General features: G+C 40.9%; 1 protein-coding gene and 1 long non-coding RNA gene across 8 annotated transcripts in view; one reads left to right on the top strand and one right to left on the bottom strand.

Annotated features, from left to right (window-relative positions):
* ZNF410 (zinc finger protein 410) overlaps window positions 1–15,403 on the bottom strand; it is a 40,515-nt gene extending 25,112 nt beyond the window's left edge. For 3 of the 7 annotated variants that reach the window (XR_007475934.1, XM_033400244.2, XM_033400462.2), the window contains exons 1-2: window positions 15,262–15,402; window positions 789–971 (exon numbers count right to left, since the gene is read on the bottom strand). Coding sequence is in view for 6 of the 7 variants with exons in the window: in XM_033400244.2 (XP_033256135.1) it covers window positions 789–821 (33 nt within the window). In the remaining variant the exon portion in view is untranslated. The other 4 variants (XM_004262223.3, XM_004262225.3, XM_033400280.2 and 1 more) reach the window with 3 other exon arrangements.
* Window positions 15,404–15,689: 286 nt separating this feature from the next.
* On the top strand, window positions 15,690–17,255 carry LOC125963664 (uncharacterized). Its single transcript, XR_007475936.1, has 2 exons — window positions 15,690–15,792; window positions 16,686–17,255. It is a non-coding gene; the product is annotated as an uncharacterized LOC125963664 (long non-coding RNA).
* Window position 17,256: the final 1 nt, after the last annotated feature.

Raw genomic sequence — 17,256 nt, 5'->3', positions numbered from 1 at the left:
TTAACTCATTTTTATCAAGTGTTCTAGATAAAAATTGAATCGTATAATTAACTTCTATCACCTTCCATAAAACAGAGAAATGATAAAAATAATTATATTTTTAAATGGTGGCTATTACAAATTCAACTGCATTGTACTGATTGTATTTTATAAAGTACTCTTCTGTGTATAGGCTCTTTTAATCCCCACTGTAACTTAGTGAGATTAAACATGTATTTTAAAGACAAGGAATCAAGTTGAAGACACTAAATGACTAGTCCAAGGTCACATTACTAGTTAGGAGCAATGTCAGTCTTCATACTTAGGTAACATGATTCCAAATTCAGTGATCTTTCCACTAAGCAACACACATGTTCTAAAATTAAAATGAGAAAAATGAATAAAAATTTTAAATGTTTAAATCCCCTAATCACATTTAAAAAGAAAACACTTTTAGATATATACAAAATTAATAAAAAATGGTTTGTGGTAGTAAATATTACATATATGTCATATACATAAATTTTGTCATTATGTAATTATGTAAATGTGTAATAATTTACACTTATTTAAATAACAAGTATAAAAAATCATAAAAGGTTAAGAATTGAATTTTTAAATTTTTGAGAAAGTACTTAGTAACAGAAAAATAATAAACTAGTAGTTACAACCAAAACCATATGGCCCACAAAACCTAAAATATTTATTACCTGGCACCATTACAGAAAAAGTTTGCTGACTCCTGAACTAAGAATAAACTCTGGAATACAGCCCACCAAAAGAAAAGAAAACCAGTTGCCTGGGCTCACCTCTGGTTTGGATTCTAACTCATCTGATAACATTGATTCAGCTTCCAAATCCTGTAGCTGTTCAGGGGACAGGTTAAAATTTTAATTCAGAGTCAATGACACCTTCCTGTTATGCTCATACTCCTCTAGGAAGTGTTATGCTTTTCCTGTAAGATGCTGGGCTGGGTGGGTAATTAATTTAGCCTAAAAAAGGAAAAAAGAAAGAGAGAGAGAATTCAGAGCAGTAGGAAAATGTAGCTAAAAAAACAAAGCCACTTCTTTACATATCCAAAAATCACAACAAGCAAGCAAATAAAAAATTCAGCCCAAAACACTTGTTTTAAAATAGAACAAGCCCAACAGATATCAAAACCCATAAAAAGTTGTACTTTAATGTAGAATTTCTAACAATCTATTCTAAGAACATAGAGAACAGACTTGTGGTTGCCAAGGGGGAAGGGGGTGGGGGAGAAATGGATTGGGAGTTTGGGATTAGCAGATGCAAACTATTACATATAGAATGGATAAACAAGGTCCTACTGTATAGCACAGGGAACTATATTCAATATCCTGTCATAAAGTACAATGGAAAAGAATACAAAAATGTATACACATACATATATAGGTAATGATATAACTGAATCATTTTGCTGTACAGCAGAAACACAACACTGTAAATCAACTATACTTCAATAAATTTAAAAATAAATAAATAAGAAAAGGTCTTAAGTATGGTAAAAGCTATATGCCCAAAGAATTTCAGCTTATCATCTGTGATAATAACTGTAAGCAACATATAAATATAGATATATATTCAATTAGGTAATGGTTGATTATAGTGACATTGTATGACTTAAAAATACAGTTATGGGGCTTCCCTGGTGGTGCAGTGGTTGAGAGTCTGCCTGCCGATGCAGGGGACATGGGTTCGTGCCCCGATCTGGGAAGATCCCACATGCTGTGGAGCGGCTAGGCCCGAGAGCCATGGCCGCTGAGCCTGCGCGTCCGGAGCCTGTGCTCCGCGACAGGAGAGGCCACAGCAGTGAGAGGCCCGCGTACCACACACACAAAAAATAGTTATGAAAACAATGCAACAGAAATGCTAAGACATTAAATTACAAAAACTATACACTTGTTATTAAAACTAGTTAAGATAAGCACAGGAAAAAGTAAAAGGAAATTCACACAGCCATGATAGTCACTGTACTGGGTGGGTGGTAGGCTGGTGTGACGTTTTTCTTCTCTTAATTTCCCAATTTTTTATAAAAGGTAATTACACAGTCAAAATTTGAACAGTGTTTCCTCAAAGTAGTATCCTCGGGACACTCATGAAGCTGTTTCCCCCCCCTTACTTTAAATTCTTACTTTCTTGATGACTATCCTTAGTGTTGTGTTTGGATTCCTTTTTCTTTTTTGTGTGTATTTATCTATTATAGATTTTCGGTTTGCTGGTATTTATCTATTATAGATTTTCGGTTTGCGGTTACCATGAAATTTTGGTATAGTAGTCTATATATACACAGTTGTTTTAAGCTGCTGATCTCTTAATTTCAAATGCATTTTAAATATCCTGCATTTTCACTCTCCTCTCATGATTACTGGTTTTGATATCATATTTTACATCTAATTGTTTTGCGTATCTCTCAACTGCTCTTGTGGATGGAGATGATTTTATTACTTTTGCTTTTTAACCTCCCTACTAGTTTGTGTGTGGATGATTTCCTATCTTGACTGTATGTTTGCCTTTACCAGTGAGCTTTCCCATTTTGTAATTTTCTTGTTTCTAGTTGTGGCCTTTTCTTTTCCACCTAGAGAAGTTTCTTTAGCATTTGTTGTAAAGCTGGTTTGATGGTGCTGAATCCTTTTAGCTTTTGTTTGTCTGTAAAGGTTTTGATTTCTCCATCAAATCTGAATGAGAGCCTTGCGGGGTAGAGGATTCTTGGCTGTAGGTTTTTCCCTTTTGTCACTTAAAATGTACTGTGGCACTCTCTCCTGGCCTGCAGATTCTGCTGAAAAATCAGCTGACAACCTTATGGGAGTTCCCTTGTATGTTATTTGTTGCTTTGCCCTTGTTGTTTTTAGTATTTTCTCTTTATCTTTAATCTTTGTCAATTTTTGTTTTTGTTTTTGTTTTGCGGTACACGGGCCTCTCACTGTTGTGGCCTCTCCCGTTGTGGAGCACAGGCTCCAGACGTGCAGGCTCAGCGGTCATGGCTCATGGGCCCAGCCGCTCCGCGGCATGCAGGTTCTTCCCAGACCGGGGCACAAACCCGTGTCCCCTGCATTGGCAGGCGGACTCTCAACCACTGCGCCACCAGGGAAGTCCAATCTTTGTCAATTTGGTTACTATGTGCCTCAGCATGTTGTCCCTTCGGTTAATCCTGTATGGGACTCTCTGCACTTCCTGGACTTGGGTAACTGTTTCCTTTCCCACATTAGGGAAGTTTTCAGCTATTATCTCTTCAAATATTTTCTCAGGCCCTTTCTCTCTCTCTTCTCCTTCTGGGACCCCTATAATGCAAATGTTAGTGTGTTTGATGTCCCAGAGGCCTCTTAAAATGTCCTTTCTTTTCATTCTTTTTTCTTCATTCTGTTCCATGGCAGTGCTTTCCACTATTCTTTCTTCCCGCTCACCAATCCGTTCTGCCTCATTTACTCTGCTACTGATTCCTTCCAGTGTATTTTTCATTTTAGTTATTGTATTCTTCAACTGTTTGGTCACTCTTTGTATTTTCTAACTCTTTGTTAAAAACTTCTTGTAACTTCTCACTCTGTGCATCCATTCTTTTCCTGAGTTCTTGGTTCATCTTTATGATCATTACTCTTAACTCTTTCTTGAGTAGATTGCCTATCTCCACTTCACTTAGTTGTTGTTTGGGGGTTTTATCTTGTTCCTTTGTCTAGAACATATTCCTCTGCCATCTCATTTTGTCTGAATTTCTATTTGTATTTTTATGTATGTGGTAGGTTAGTTACATTTCTCAACCTTGGAGAAGTGGCCCTCTGTAGGGGATGTCCAGATGTCCCAGCAGTACATTCCCCTCTCATCACGCAAGGGCCAGGGACCATCTGGTCACAGGGTAGATTCTGACTTGTGTTTGCAGACTCAGTTCCACAGGCTGTGAGACTGTAGTTTTCTTGCTTCTGGTGTCTGCCCCCCGGTGGGTGAGGCTGGGTCTTGGCCCTCTGGTGGGCAAGGCCGAGTAAAGGGGCATGTCTAGAGGTGGCTGTGGGATCAGGAAGTCTTTAGGCAGCCTGTCTGCTGATGGGTGGGGTTGTGTTCTTGCCCTGTTGGCTGTTTGGTCTGAGGCATCCCAGCACTACAGGCTGTTGGGTAGGGCTAGGTCTTGGTGATAATGACCCAAGCAAGATGTCAGCCTCCAGCAAGAGTTCACACTGTTGAATACTCCCCGATATCTCTGCCACCAGTGTCAATGTCCTCAAGGGGAGCCAAAGCCACCCCCACCCCCACCCCCGTCCTCCCCAGGAGACCCTCCAAGACCAGCAGGTAGGTCTGGCCCAGGCTCCTATGAAGTCATCACTGCTTTTGCCCTGGGTCCCATTGCGTGCAAGACCTTGTGTGCACCCTCCAAGAGTGGAGCTCCTGTAATTAAGCCCCACTGGCCCTCAAAGCCAAATGCTCTGAGGGCTCCTCCTCCAGACATCAGACCCCGCAGGCTGGGGAACCCGATATGGGGCTCAGAATGCTCACTCCCATGGGAGAACTTCTGCAATATAACTATTCTCCAGTTTGTGGGTTACCCAGCTGGGGAGTATGGGATTTGATTATATCGCAAGTGTACCCCTCCTACCATCTCGTGGTTTCTTCTTTATGTCTTTGGATGTAGATTATCTTTTTGGTAGGTTCCAGTCTTTTTCATCAATGGTTGTTCAGCAGTTAGCTGTGATTTTGCTGTGCTCATGAGAGGAGGTGAGCTCAAGGTCCTTCTACTCTGCCATCTTGTCCTCCCATCCTCTAAATTCTTACTTTCTTAAAGCTTTTCTTTCAGGATTTTGGCAAATAAGTCCACTTTATTTCACACAATTTTTGCTTAAATTGGAAGCACTATTATATACAAAATAAGCATACAGTGTAAAATATACCCAGGATGGGAGTTTTCAATACATACCAAGGTAGAGTGGAAAGTTAGAATAAGAAAGACTTACTCTACAAAAAGGGCATTTAGAAGTACGTGAATAAATGTCTATTCTCCTGTTGGTTAAACCTCTCCCCAATGCTAGCTTCCAGAAATCCTCACTTTCATCATAAAAAAAATGTATAAGATGTAAATGAAAAGGCTCATTTTAAGTTTACCACATAAAGCTGTCATAAATCCCTGACTTTTCCTTTCACATACGTTTTTCTTATTCAAGCACTGTAACTGCTCAATGTAGTTTACCCATCCCTCTTTTCAGAGAGGAAGGAACCGAGGCTTAGTACAGCTACTTGCTCAAGTTATTAAGCTGCAGAGCCAGCATTCCCACCCACAGAGCAGGCTGGCATGAATAGTAATTACATCTCCCTAGGTCTGATCTTGAATCATCAGGATTCAAGAATTAAGAATTCCTTTTCCCCAATTCCAGCTCATTTCAAGAAGCCAAGAAATTACCAAATGTTTGCTTAGGTTAACCTTAGGGTTCCTCCAACTTGAAAATTCCAGGACTGTAAAATCTCTAAGAAACTAGACAACTATTTACTGTCCTTTATATTTGTTAGTTTTCTTAGAAACTGATGGCACTGGCTCCATTTCTGATATCCTTACCTAATGAAAATTTTAAAAAATTTAGTATATGAACATGTGTACCAAACAAGGGAAAAAATCAGATATACTATACTTTAGACATTTTTGCAAATCTGTAATAACAATTTAGAGAAGGGAGCTGCCACCTCTCTTACAGTTTAATAGATACCTCTAGATCACCATTTCTCATGCTCGTGGTTATCTGTGATGTTTCATTTTAGTCATTTCAATGATAATTTTTAAAAAATTAACACATGTATTTTCTGGAACAAATCAGTATCCATATTATAACTGAGTTCTACCACACAATTTTGGTGCCCAGTTTGTGGTTTGTATGTTTGCTGTATAAACAAAAGAGAGATGAGTAGGATGCAGCAGAATGAGTAGGATGCAGCAGGATGACCTCAAAAGAATCTGTATTGGAGCACTCAGTACCATATCAAGTGTATTAGGTGGATCTCATCTTTAACACAGCAACTTGCTATGTACGTTAGCTGGAAATGTGATGGCAAATATACAATTAAAATTTTCTATTCCCAATTCAAGTTACCCACTTAACAGATTTCAAAAACTACAATTCAAATATTTTTTTACATTAACAGCTTCATTGAGATGTAATTCACATACCATACGGGTCACTCACTTCAAAAGTACAACTAAATTTTTTTAGTATATTCACAGTTATGCGACCATAACCACAATCAATTTTACAACAATTTCTTCACCCCAAAACAGAAACCTATTAGTAATCACTCCCCATTTCCTCCCAAACCTTCCACTGACCAAGCCTAGGCAACCACTAATCTATTTTTTGTCTCTATGGATCTCCCTATTCTGGACATTTCATATAAATGGAATTATATATGTAATCTTTTGTGTTTGGCTGCTTTCACGTAGCATACTGTTTCCAATGTTCATCCTTGTTATAGCATGTACCAGTACTTAATTTCCTTTTATTGTCAAATAATATTCTATTGCATGGATATACATTTTATTTGTCCATTTATCAGTTGACGGTCATTTGGGTTGTTTTCACAATTTGGCTATCATGAATAATGCTGCTATAACATTCATGTACAAATTTTTTTTAATTAATTAATTTATTTATTTTTGGCTGTGTTGGGTCTTTGTTGCTGTGTGCGGGCTTCCTCTAGTTGCGGCGAGTGGGGGCTACTCTTTCGTTGTGGTGCGCAGGCTTCTCATTGCAGTGGCTTCTCTTGTTGCGGAGCATGGGCTCTAGGCACACGGGCTTCAGTAGTTGTGGCATGCAGGCTCAGGGGTTGTGGCTCACGGGCTTAGATGCTCCGCGGCATGTGGGATCTTCCCGGACCAGGGCTCGAACCCATGTCCCCTGCACTGGCAGGAGGATTCTTAACCACTGCGCCACCAGGGAAGCCCCATGTACAAATTTTTGTGTGGACATATGTTTTCACTCTTTAGGGTATACATCTAGGAGTGGAAATGATAGGTGATACAGTAACTGTGTTTAACCTCTTGAGGAATTACCAGGCTATTTTCCAAAGTGGCTGCACCATTTTACAATCTCACCAGTAGTGCATGAGGGATCCAATTTCTCCCTATCCTCTCCTTTTAAAATACACCTTTTTTTATTACAGCCATCCTAGTGAGTGTGAAGTGGTAACTCACTGTAGTTCTGAGTTGCATTACCTGATGGCTAATGATGTTGAGCACCTTTTCATGTGCTTATATGCCATTTGTACATCTTTTTTGGAGAAATGCTTATTCAGATCGTTGGCCCATTTTTAAATTGAGTTGTCTTTTTACTATTGAGTTGTAAGAATTCTTTATATATTCTAGATACGAGTCCCTTACCAGATATAAGATTTGCCCAAACTTTCTCCCTTTCTGTGTTATCTTTTTATTTGCAACACAAATCTTATCTTCTTCTGAATAAGCCAACTCTAACTCTACAAAGTTATCAAACAATACCTCACTGAAATTGGCATTCAAGGACTTCTGGCCAGTTTTGGTTGAATATGAGATCTGATTATCATAAACTGCTTCACAATGCCTTCATATCACAAATACTACCTTGTATGATATTCTCTACATTGCTATTACTAAAGTTAAAATATAGAAACAGATTATATATAATAGTGAATCCAAAGCTAAATCTTTCCACTATTCAGATCAACATTAAGTATTTCATTTCAGTAAAACAACATCTCTACAACATAATATGAATGTTAATTTGGATTTTCTTGGGTTTTGGTATGGTTTACGTCTATATACTTACTCATAAAGATATAAATCCACGGTAACAACGGACATAACACTGATAACCTAAACTGTATTATATACATGGTTCCTATGGCCATCAAAACATATTAGATTGCTTAAAAAAACAATCTTGCTTCAGCATATATTTAAAAAAATTCCACTGACCCTACCATTGCTAGTACTAAATTATTTGTAAATTTGTTTTGATTTTATAGTTGATTAAAAGGTATAGGGGTTCAACACAGGAGGGATAAGGATTACCTAGCTTTTTTTTTTTTTTTGCGGTACACGGGCCTCTCACTGTTGCGGCCTCTCCCGTTGCGGAGCACAGGCTCCGGACGCACAGGCCCAGCGGCCATGGCTCACAGGCCCAGCCGCTCCGCAGCATGTGGGATCCTCCCGGACCAGGGCACAAACCCGTGTCCCCTGCATCGGCAGGTGGACTCTCAACCACTGGGCCACCAGGGAAGCCCGATTACCTAGCTTTTCGTTTGAGTATATTTAAAGTATTTATGATAAAAATAATGTACCAGTATGGGGTTGGGGGGGAGTGTCCAATGCAATGTCTTTCCTTCAAATGCAATTTACATGACACTAGAGTGAAAGACACTGCTTTACTCAAAGAGAAGCTATTTTCAAGATAATTATGGGTCTCAGACGAAATTTCTTCCCAGGCTTTCTTATATTAATTAAGATAAGAGATTAGAGATGCGATACCAAGCAGTCGCCTACATCACCCAAAGTCCTTTAATTGGACAGTAATATTTGCTCATTTTTATTTTGTATCTTTACCCAGACAAAATTTGTATTCTTATTTCCTTCTAAATAGAAAAATTACTAATTTAGCTCCATAAAAAATAAAAGAGATAATGATATTTAACTATCAGCAACAAAGGCCAGGCACATCAAATCCTATTTTCCACAAATCATAACATAAATAAGGAATCTTGGCTCCGGATGAAGAGTTCATAACAAAACTAACTGATCTCAGAAACTGAAGGATTGGTCTAAGTATACTGTTCAGACCTTTTCTCCCTCTACCCTTGGCAACAACTAAATTTTACTATGTGCATGGTTCCCTATGGCCATGAAAGCATATTAGACTGCTTAAAGGAACAATCTTGGTCTAGCACATATTATATTTTTTAGAAATCCACTGACCCTACCACTGTTATTATTGAATATATTACCCCATAGTCAGCCTAAGGGTTAAAAAAAATGCACGCAACACAAACCTTTGCAATGAACCAAAGCAAAGAACACAAGAAGCCCTGAAAAGTTCTGGGAATAAGTAACAACAGCAAAGTTGATTTAGGACAACAGCAATCTCTATGGCCATCCTGAAAACAACTCTCTTTCTTGTTTTTAGCCAAATAAATCCTGGGAACTGAAGTTTGATAAACTGTATTTTTTATACAGTACACTCAACATCATCCAGCAAATTATGCATTAACACTAAGGAGCTGAACAAGTTTAATAAAGAAGTTGAGATGTTTAAAAAAAAAAAAATCCAAGGTCTCTAAAGCAGGAATCTAAATTCTGCCTCTGACTCGTTGGTTGAGACCTGGGCAAGCTATTCATCTTCTTGGCCCTCGGAAACTTATCTGAAATACAGAAATGAAATAGGTCTACCCTAAGATTATTTATATATCAGGCAATAGAAATAATTACAAAATTCTTCAGAAACAAAGTTCTGCATAAGTGCTTAAGAAACAAGTAAATCTATCAAACGCTTAATATACTATAAAAGGTTAAGAAATCTGCTTTTTGTTACTGAGTCCAAATTTCCTATAGAGCAGTGGTTTTCAAACTTTTTTGACTGCAACCCACAGTAAGATACATTTTCCATCATAACCCAGAGAATGAAACACACACAGAGATACACACAAATAACATATTTTCATAAAACAATAAAATACTAACATATAATAATCTCATGCACTTTGAATTTATTTTTAAATGATAAGATCCACGAAAATGTTCTCACAGCTATTAACAGGTTATGTCCCACAGATAGAAAAACACTGTATTTTCAAGTGTCTAAAATGCATATGTTTAACACAGAATCAGTCTTAAAATATAAAGCCATAGATATAAACCTGCTATAAGTATATATTACAAACAATCAGCAATTACCATTGATAAAAGTCTTGGTGAAATTGAGATTACTTAAACCTCAAACCTCCTTGAGGTCTGCAAAGGAAAATACTACACACTAGGCAAAGAAAGACAAAGTAGTTTTTCTAATTAACCAGTCTTTGGTCCCACACCCTAATGAAGAACTCTCATATACTAGACAGAATGTGGTAACACCATTTCCCTAGAGTAGGTATGGCCTAAAACCAATGAAGGCTACATGAAGAAATACTGGGAGGGAAAAACCAATCCAAAGTAAACTAAGCAAGCAACAGGGGAACAGAGCTGATACAGGTCTCTTGCCTTAGTCCTGACTACCATACAGAAGGGAGTGTATTCCAAACAGAAAGATGACCGGGGCTTTAATACTCTGCATCATGAAAGAAACAGAACAGCATTGTGTCAACCTCCAAAAAGCAATGTGATTCCACCCTAGAATACAAAGCCCAGAATACCAGTATTGCTCTTATCCTCTTGAGGGAGGTAGAAAATGCCTTGACCTTGACCCGGTTTTGGAAAGAAGGGGAAGACTGAGGGAGGCTTGAGAAAAAAGAGGGAAGAAACTGAGAAACACTGTGCTCCCCCAATTGGTCACTATTCATAAAGGTTAAAATAAAGCACATAATTTCAACCAAGAGGACTAGTCTCTCTTACCATGGGCCAATCTGCTTCTCAGCTCCCCCGAAACCTGTGGCTGACCACAGATACAGACAGGAACAAAACTCAGTTAATACTTAAAAAACGCAAACAAAATTCTACTAATGTTAGTGAATTCCAAAGACCAAAAATTAAAATTTAAAAAAGAGCAGTTTAAGTTTTGGCATAAAATGGTAGTGAAAGGAACAGAAAAACCAAGTAACTTTTTTTTTTTTTTTTTTGCGGTACGCGGGCCTCTCACAGTTGTGGCCCCTCCCGTTGCGGAGCACAGTGCGCAGGCTCAGCGGCCATGGCTCACGGGACCAGCCGCTCCGTGGCATGTGGGATCTTCCCGGACCGGGGCACGAACCCGTGTCCCCTGCATCGGCAGGCGTACTCTCAACCACTGCGCCACCAGGGAAGCCCCCCAAGTAACTTTTTAATATCATATCTAGTATATGATATAGCATGAGAGTTAATTAAATTCTAATGATAAAGTGGTAACGGGTACTGATAAAAGACATTTGGAATACAGAACTGTGAAGCCAGAATGAATCTCAGAAACCGTAGCATTCATCCTGCGCGCGCTTTCCCTCTTCTCTTCACAGGATCTTCTGGGGTGCTCCATTCCTATAGCCCTGATTTTTATTCCGGTCACCTCCCCATTTCTCTGCAATCCTTCAGAGACAAATTTAAGCCAATGATCTTCATGCTGCTAAATTTAATGGATACTTTGCTGCCCTAATCTTACTTGACCTTTGCAAGGGACAGCTATTATTTTTGACTGTTCCACATTCATTCCCCCGTTTGGGTGACAGGATCCACATTTTGTTGGGGGATCTATCCCTCCCCCACTGGATACATTCTGAGTGCGATTATAGATTAAGGTGTTCTTTTCTATCCTGACCAACTGCTGGATACCCAACCCATGATGAACAAATCAGATACTTTTCCTCAGAATGTGAATTCTAAAAGAAGTAACTAAGGTGAAAACTGCTGTAGCAGCCCATTCACTCCAGTACTGCAATTAGCAGCCTCCCCTTGGGGCTGCTCAGATTCCTGTCCTTTTCAAAGCCAGGGCCTTCAGCATTTCCTTTGATCCTGTCAGCTGCCCACATCCTTGTCATAAATTCCTCTTCTCCTCAAGTAAATTGGTCATTTGCAACCAGAGCCATAACTGATATTTTCCCTTAGAAGTACTGCCTCCTTCCTCAAACACTTTACTTACTCTCTTTTGCTTCTAAGATACTTCTTATTTTAATCCTACCTCATTGGCCATTCCTCCAGTTTCCTTCAATAACTCCTATATTCCTCCTCCACTCATCCTCTAAATATTAATGTTCTTCAGGATAGTTTGCAGGCCAGGCCCTCTTCTCTTGCTAGACTCTCTTCCTAGTGTGAACTCATGGCTTTAAATGATACGGTCTCCAAAATTTTTATCTATAGCCCAGATATCTCCTCTGAGCTGCAAACTTGTACATAGGAAGGACTGCTTACTTGACATCTCTACCTCATGTTTTGATATCTCAAATTTAACATGTTCAAAATGAATTCTCTCCCAAGCCTATTTCCCATCCTCCCCTGCCAGCCCCTCTGACCACAACCCTCCATTCAAGGGAGGATCACCATTCACCCCATTTAGAAGTCACTTTTATTACTTTATTTCCTTTGTTCCCAGTATCCAGTCCAGCTGCAAGTCTGGACTTGATTCTGTCTCCAAAAGAGATCGCAAATCCACCTACTTCTATCTCTACTGCCACTACTCTACTCCAGGCCACCATCAACCTTGCCTTAAAGTACTGTTACTGTCTCCTAACTGGTCTCCCTGCTTCTATACTTTGCCTCCCTCCATTCTCTTCACATCACTTAATATCATCTTAAAATGTGAATTTTCACATTTTTTTTTCACGTGGCTTCCCAATGCATCTAGAAAAAATCCAAACTCCTTATCCTGGCCTATAAGGACCTATGTGATCCATTCCTGCCTCCATTCAACCTCCAGCCAGATGACTCTCCCTTAGTTCCTTGAACATATTAAGCTCTTTCCTATGTTAGGGATTTGCACACATCATTTCCTCTACTTAGGAATGCTTTCTCTTCCATTGCTCTTTTTCATTCTTCAGGGCTCTACTTAACTATCAACTCATGCAGAAACGCTCTGCCTGATAACCTTATCCAAGGAAGGTTCCTCATACCCCCACTTTTATTTTCTATCTCTGCTGTCTCCATTACAGCACTTACCACAATTTCTAATTCTTTTGTTTTGATACAGTATTCACTTTTTGTCTGGCTACCCCCTAAATTGTAAGCTCCATAAACAAAGGCAAGAACTAGCCTGTCTTGTTCACTACTGTATCTCCCAGAACCCAGAACCCATCACCTAGTGCCTGGCAAAGTATTGTAGGTAATTCATAAGGAATTTAGGTCTCCAAGAGTCATTTCTGATACTGTGAAGCTCTGAGACTGTCTTTACTATGAGTTTAAAGGGCTTTTATACAAACTTCCTGTAAGCAGCTAGTAGGCACTGAACAAATATTTATATAACGAATGAATGACTCCGTGAATCATACCCAAATTTTTGTCTCTATTTCTGACCTCTCTCTGTACTCCAAACTTTCATTTCTAACTGCTTGCTAAGTAACCCCATGTGGATATCTACCTCAATTTTAACAATGTCCAAAATCCAGACTGTCACCTTCCCCACCAAACCTGTTCTTCTTCCTGTATTATCCATTTCAGTTATTGCCCAATTGTTCTCCCACTCAGCTACAAATTCTAGGTCTTGAACAATCTCTCTCATCCTCCATATTTAAATAATCCCAGTGGTTCTGATTCCTCCAAATTTACTCCTACCATAATGCCCTGTTTAGGTTTTTCATTATCTTTCAACTACACTATGAAAATAGGCTTCTAACTGGCCACCTTGCCCTTAAAATTCCCCTTTCCATTCCAACTTTTTTTTTTTTTTTTTTTTTGCGGTACGCAGGCCTCTCACTGTTGTGGCCTCTCCCGTTGCGGAGCACAGGCTCCAGACGCGCAGGCTCAGCGGCCATGGCTCACGGGCCCAGCCGCTCCGAGGCATGGGGGATCTTCCCGGACCGGGGCACGAACCCGTGTCCCCTGCATTGGCAGGCGGACTCTCAACCACTGCGCCACCAAGGAAGCCCTCCATTCCATCTTTTATGCAGCCACTCATCTTTCCAAAACACAGAAATGCTTACGTCACTTCCCTTACCCAAAGTTCAGGGCTTCAGAATTAACAGTCAAATCCCTAAGCATGGCATTTTAAATATTCAACAATATGTCCTCAAATACTGTTCCAACTGCAGCATCCACTATATTCCTCAATGAACCCTTTTCTCCAGTACACACTGGACTGGCTACTAAATGAACACTCCAACCTATTTTAGTGCTCAAGGTCCCTTTCCCTTGTGATAGTTCTCCAGTAATAAGACCCTCCAGTAATAAAACCCTCCAATCCAGCTGTGATCTTTTGAAATCCTTTCCAGTCCTTAAAATCCAACTCATACGCCATCCTCCATGAAGACTCCTTTCCCTCCAGTCAGAACAAATCTGTCCTTCCCTTGGTGTTCTCACAACACAGTTTAACCTCTCTTTAGCAATTATTTCAGCCTGCCCTGGGAGTTAGTTGCATATTTTTCTCACTGGTTAAGGTTCATTGAATTTATCATCCTTCTCCCATCCTTCTCCCTTCTCCACCGATGCTTTGCACAAACTAAGCATTCAGGAAATATTTGCTGAATGAATAGGTAACCCCCTTCATTTACAGAGGGAAATAAAAGTCCAAAGCTAGACATTAACTTGCCAAAAATTAGACCTCTACTTAGATGTAAAACTTAAAAAACTAGAACCTAAATCTTTTGACTGCGAGTTTAGTTGACCTTGTCTCACACGAAGATAACACAAAGTGGAATTTCTCACTCCCTAAAAATAACAAAATGCCCCTGGCTTTATTTTAAAATGTTTCTTTTATTCTCTTTGCAAATACGCTGTGTTGGTCCTTGTGCCAAAGTGAGGAAGAAATACAAATTCTTAAGTTCCAAGTTAATGATATTTAACTTTCAAATGGTTCCTAAATGCATTTCAGAGCCTCATGAGCAAGTGAGATAAACTTTAATAAACTAACTGAATTCTTTTCTCTGAAGAAACTTCAACCTGCGAAATGCATAAGGCTGTAGACTCTCACAGCCCACACCCTCGCCTTGAAATGACACGCAAAGGAGAAACCAGTGGCCCAGACCCTCCGAGTCGGCAGCCTTCCTTCTTCTAGACCGAGAAAGTAAGCGGACGTACCAAAGAAGAGGGTAGGTCTGGGCTGAAATGTCCAGGGCAGAGTCGCCTTGACATCCTCGTTCCCCCATTACAACAGCCTAGTGAAGGGCCCCAAGGTCCGCAGGCAGGCCTCGCGGAGGGTGCAGCCCAGGAGCCCCCGCCGCGGGGACTCGCTGACTCTTTCTCCAGGTTGGTCTTGTCCCCATGCCCCTGGCCCCGAAACCAAGCGAAGGAGCCGAAACATATGCCCCAAAAGCCCGCGAGAAGAGCCGAAGCCGTAGGGCTTCAGACCGGCCGCTCCAGATCCGGGTGGGGTGCCCCGGGGCGGTTTCCCTGTCCTCTCCGGGGGCAAACTCGGCCCAAGCCCCTGAGGAGCCAGCACTTGCTCCCTCCCTCTCGGGGACCACCTAGCCGAGCGGGTCGATCAGGCCCACCCCGGAGCTCACCTTTCCGTCCCGGGCAGCCGTCCGTCCGTCCGTCAGTTGGTCCCGAATTCTGTCCACACAGAGCGTCTTCCGGCTCCCGCCGGAAGCAGCTCGAGCGCGGGACAGGAAGTTTGGCCGCCCCCCACACACACACCCACTCGCTCGCCTCCGAGCCGGGCTGCTGCAGTCCCGCAGGAGGTTCCGCCCCGGGGGCCGCTGGCCTGCGCGGGCCAGGAACGCTTGTTTCGGAGAGGGAAGGCACTGCGGTCTCCTGCCTCCCACTCATTCCCTCTCGGCCTTTGTAGCTCCGTGGTCTGCGAAGCCCGAAAAACGGGGTCAGTCAATTCTAGGCGTGACGTCACTGCTTCCCTACTGCAGCGGATGGGGTAGTTATCTCCTGTCAGCTGAGATCAGTACATGTTGCAATGGATGCAAGCGAGAAAGAAAAGATCACTACTTAAAACATTTATCAAAGTTCTTAGTGAAGAGGACCTCGAAGCTTCACTGCCCGAGAAGGGAACTTGCAGAATCTAGTTCTGCACTGCATACCAGGTGGGGTAAGAATTGAGACTCCGGTGTAGAACTTTTTTTTGGAAGGTGAAGTCCCTGGAGTCTGCGTTCCGTCAGTACAGTAGGATGTAAAGAGCTCTCCGATGTCCACACCGGTGCTAGAACACTTGAGTTTCAGGCCAGATGCCGCAACTTGTTAGAGCTTTATGTGTTTGACTGACTTTGTAAAATTACTAATTTTTGAATACTTGCTCCGTGCCAAAGGATGAAGGAGGGACTGAGCTAAGATAGTGGCAGTGGGAATTAAAGGTGTTTTCTAAGAAGGGCATTTTCAAGGACAGAGACAAGGTTGAAGAAACCAGGGGAGTAGTTTAGTACACCAACGATGGTGATTTGAAAACAAAGAAGCAACATGTTTCAGAGGAAGATAATTCCTCTTTAGATAAGCCGAGTTTATCTATTCCAGGTGCCTATGGGATATTTACTTGGAGGTAAAGGTCCCTACCTATCTCAAGAGGTCAGAAATAAGATACAGATTTGGGAGTTATCAACACACAGACAAGAGATGCAGCTCTCTCTGGAAAAGTATATAAAACAAGAAAGAAGCGAAGGCCACTGAGGTCAACTGGAGTGACTGATTACTAACACAGTTCGAATCTACACAAAAGTATATTGCAGTTTGTAAACAGCTGACCATAAGCCAGCACAACACTCAGAAAATATCCTCAATTTTACTGTATTAAAGGGTTGATTACAATTAATAAAACAAATGCTCTTATTTAGAGGTACATTAATAGGTCTTGAACATCCATGTTTATGACCATTTGTTACTTTGCTCATTCAGTTCTGTCATTTTCTGAAGCTGTATTTGTTTTTGGTTTTTTTGTGTGGTACGCGGGCCTCACTGTTGTGGCCTCTCCTGTTGCGGAGCACAGGCTCCAGACGCGCAGGCTCAGTGGCCATGGCTCACGGGCCTAGCCGCTCCGAGGCATGTGGGATCTTCCCGGACCAGGGCACGAACCTGCATCCCCTGCATCGACAGGTGAACTCTCAACCACTGCGCCACATACAGCCCGAAGCTGTATTTGTTGTTTAAATCTTTTTCATCACTTAAAACTTGAATTGATGTCTATATCTATTTGCCCTCGAAATCTTTGTAACTATTTGACAGTATGTGCCTGCTAACCTAAAATAAACATAGGCTTTTATCAATATATATTTGAGTTTTTAGGCTATACTGTGAACTACTTGGCAAAACACATATCTTCTGTAGTAAATCTAGTCCCTCCATCAACCTAACCAACCTCAGTTATTTAATTTATCATACTACTCCCAACACAAAGCCTCTGCTCTCCTATCCCAAAAACTGTTCCACAAGCTCTGAATTCCCCGAAACCCCTACACACACACAGACCCTGCAATTAAGTCCCTCTTCCATCTATAATATGGAAAGACCATCCCAATTTATTCTTCACCAAGCTTCAGTTCAAGAATTATGTAAAGCAT

The sequence above is a fragment of the Orcinus orca genome, chromosome 2 (genome assembly GCF_937001465.1).
Source record: "Orcinus orca chromosome 2, mOrcOrc1.1, whole genome shotgun sequence".
Taxonomy (NCBI): domain Eukaryota; kingdom Metazoa; phylum Chordata; class Mammalia; order Artiodactyla; family Delphinidae; genus Orcinus; species Orcinus orca.
Note: the sequence above shows the minus strand (reverse complement) of the source record. Positions and strands in the feature narration are given on the sequence as shown.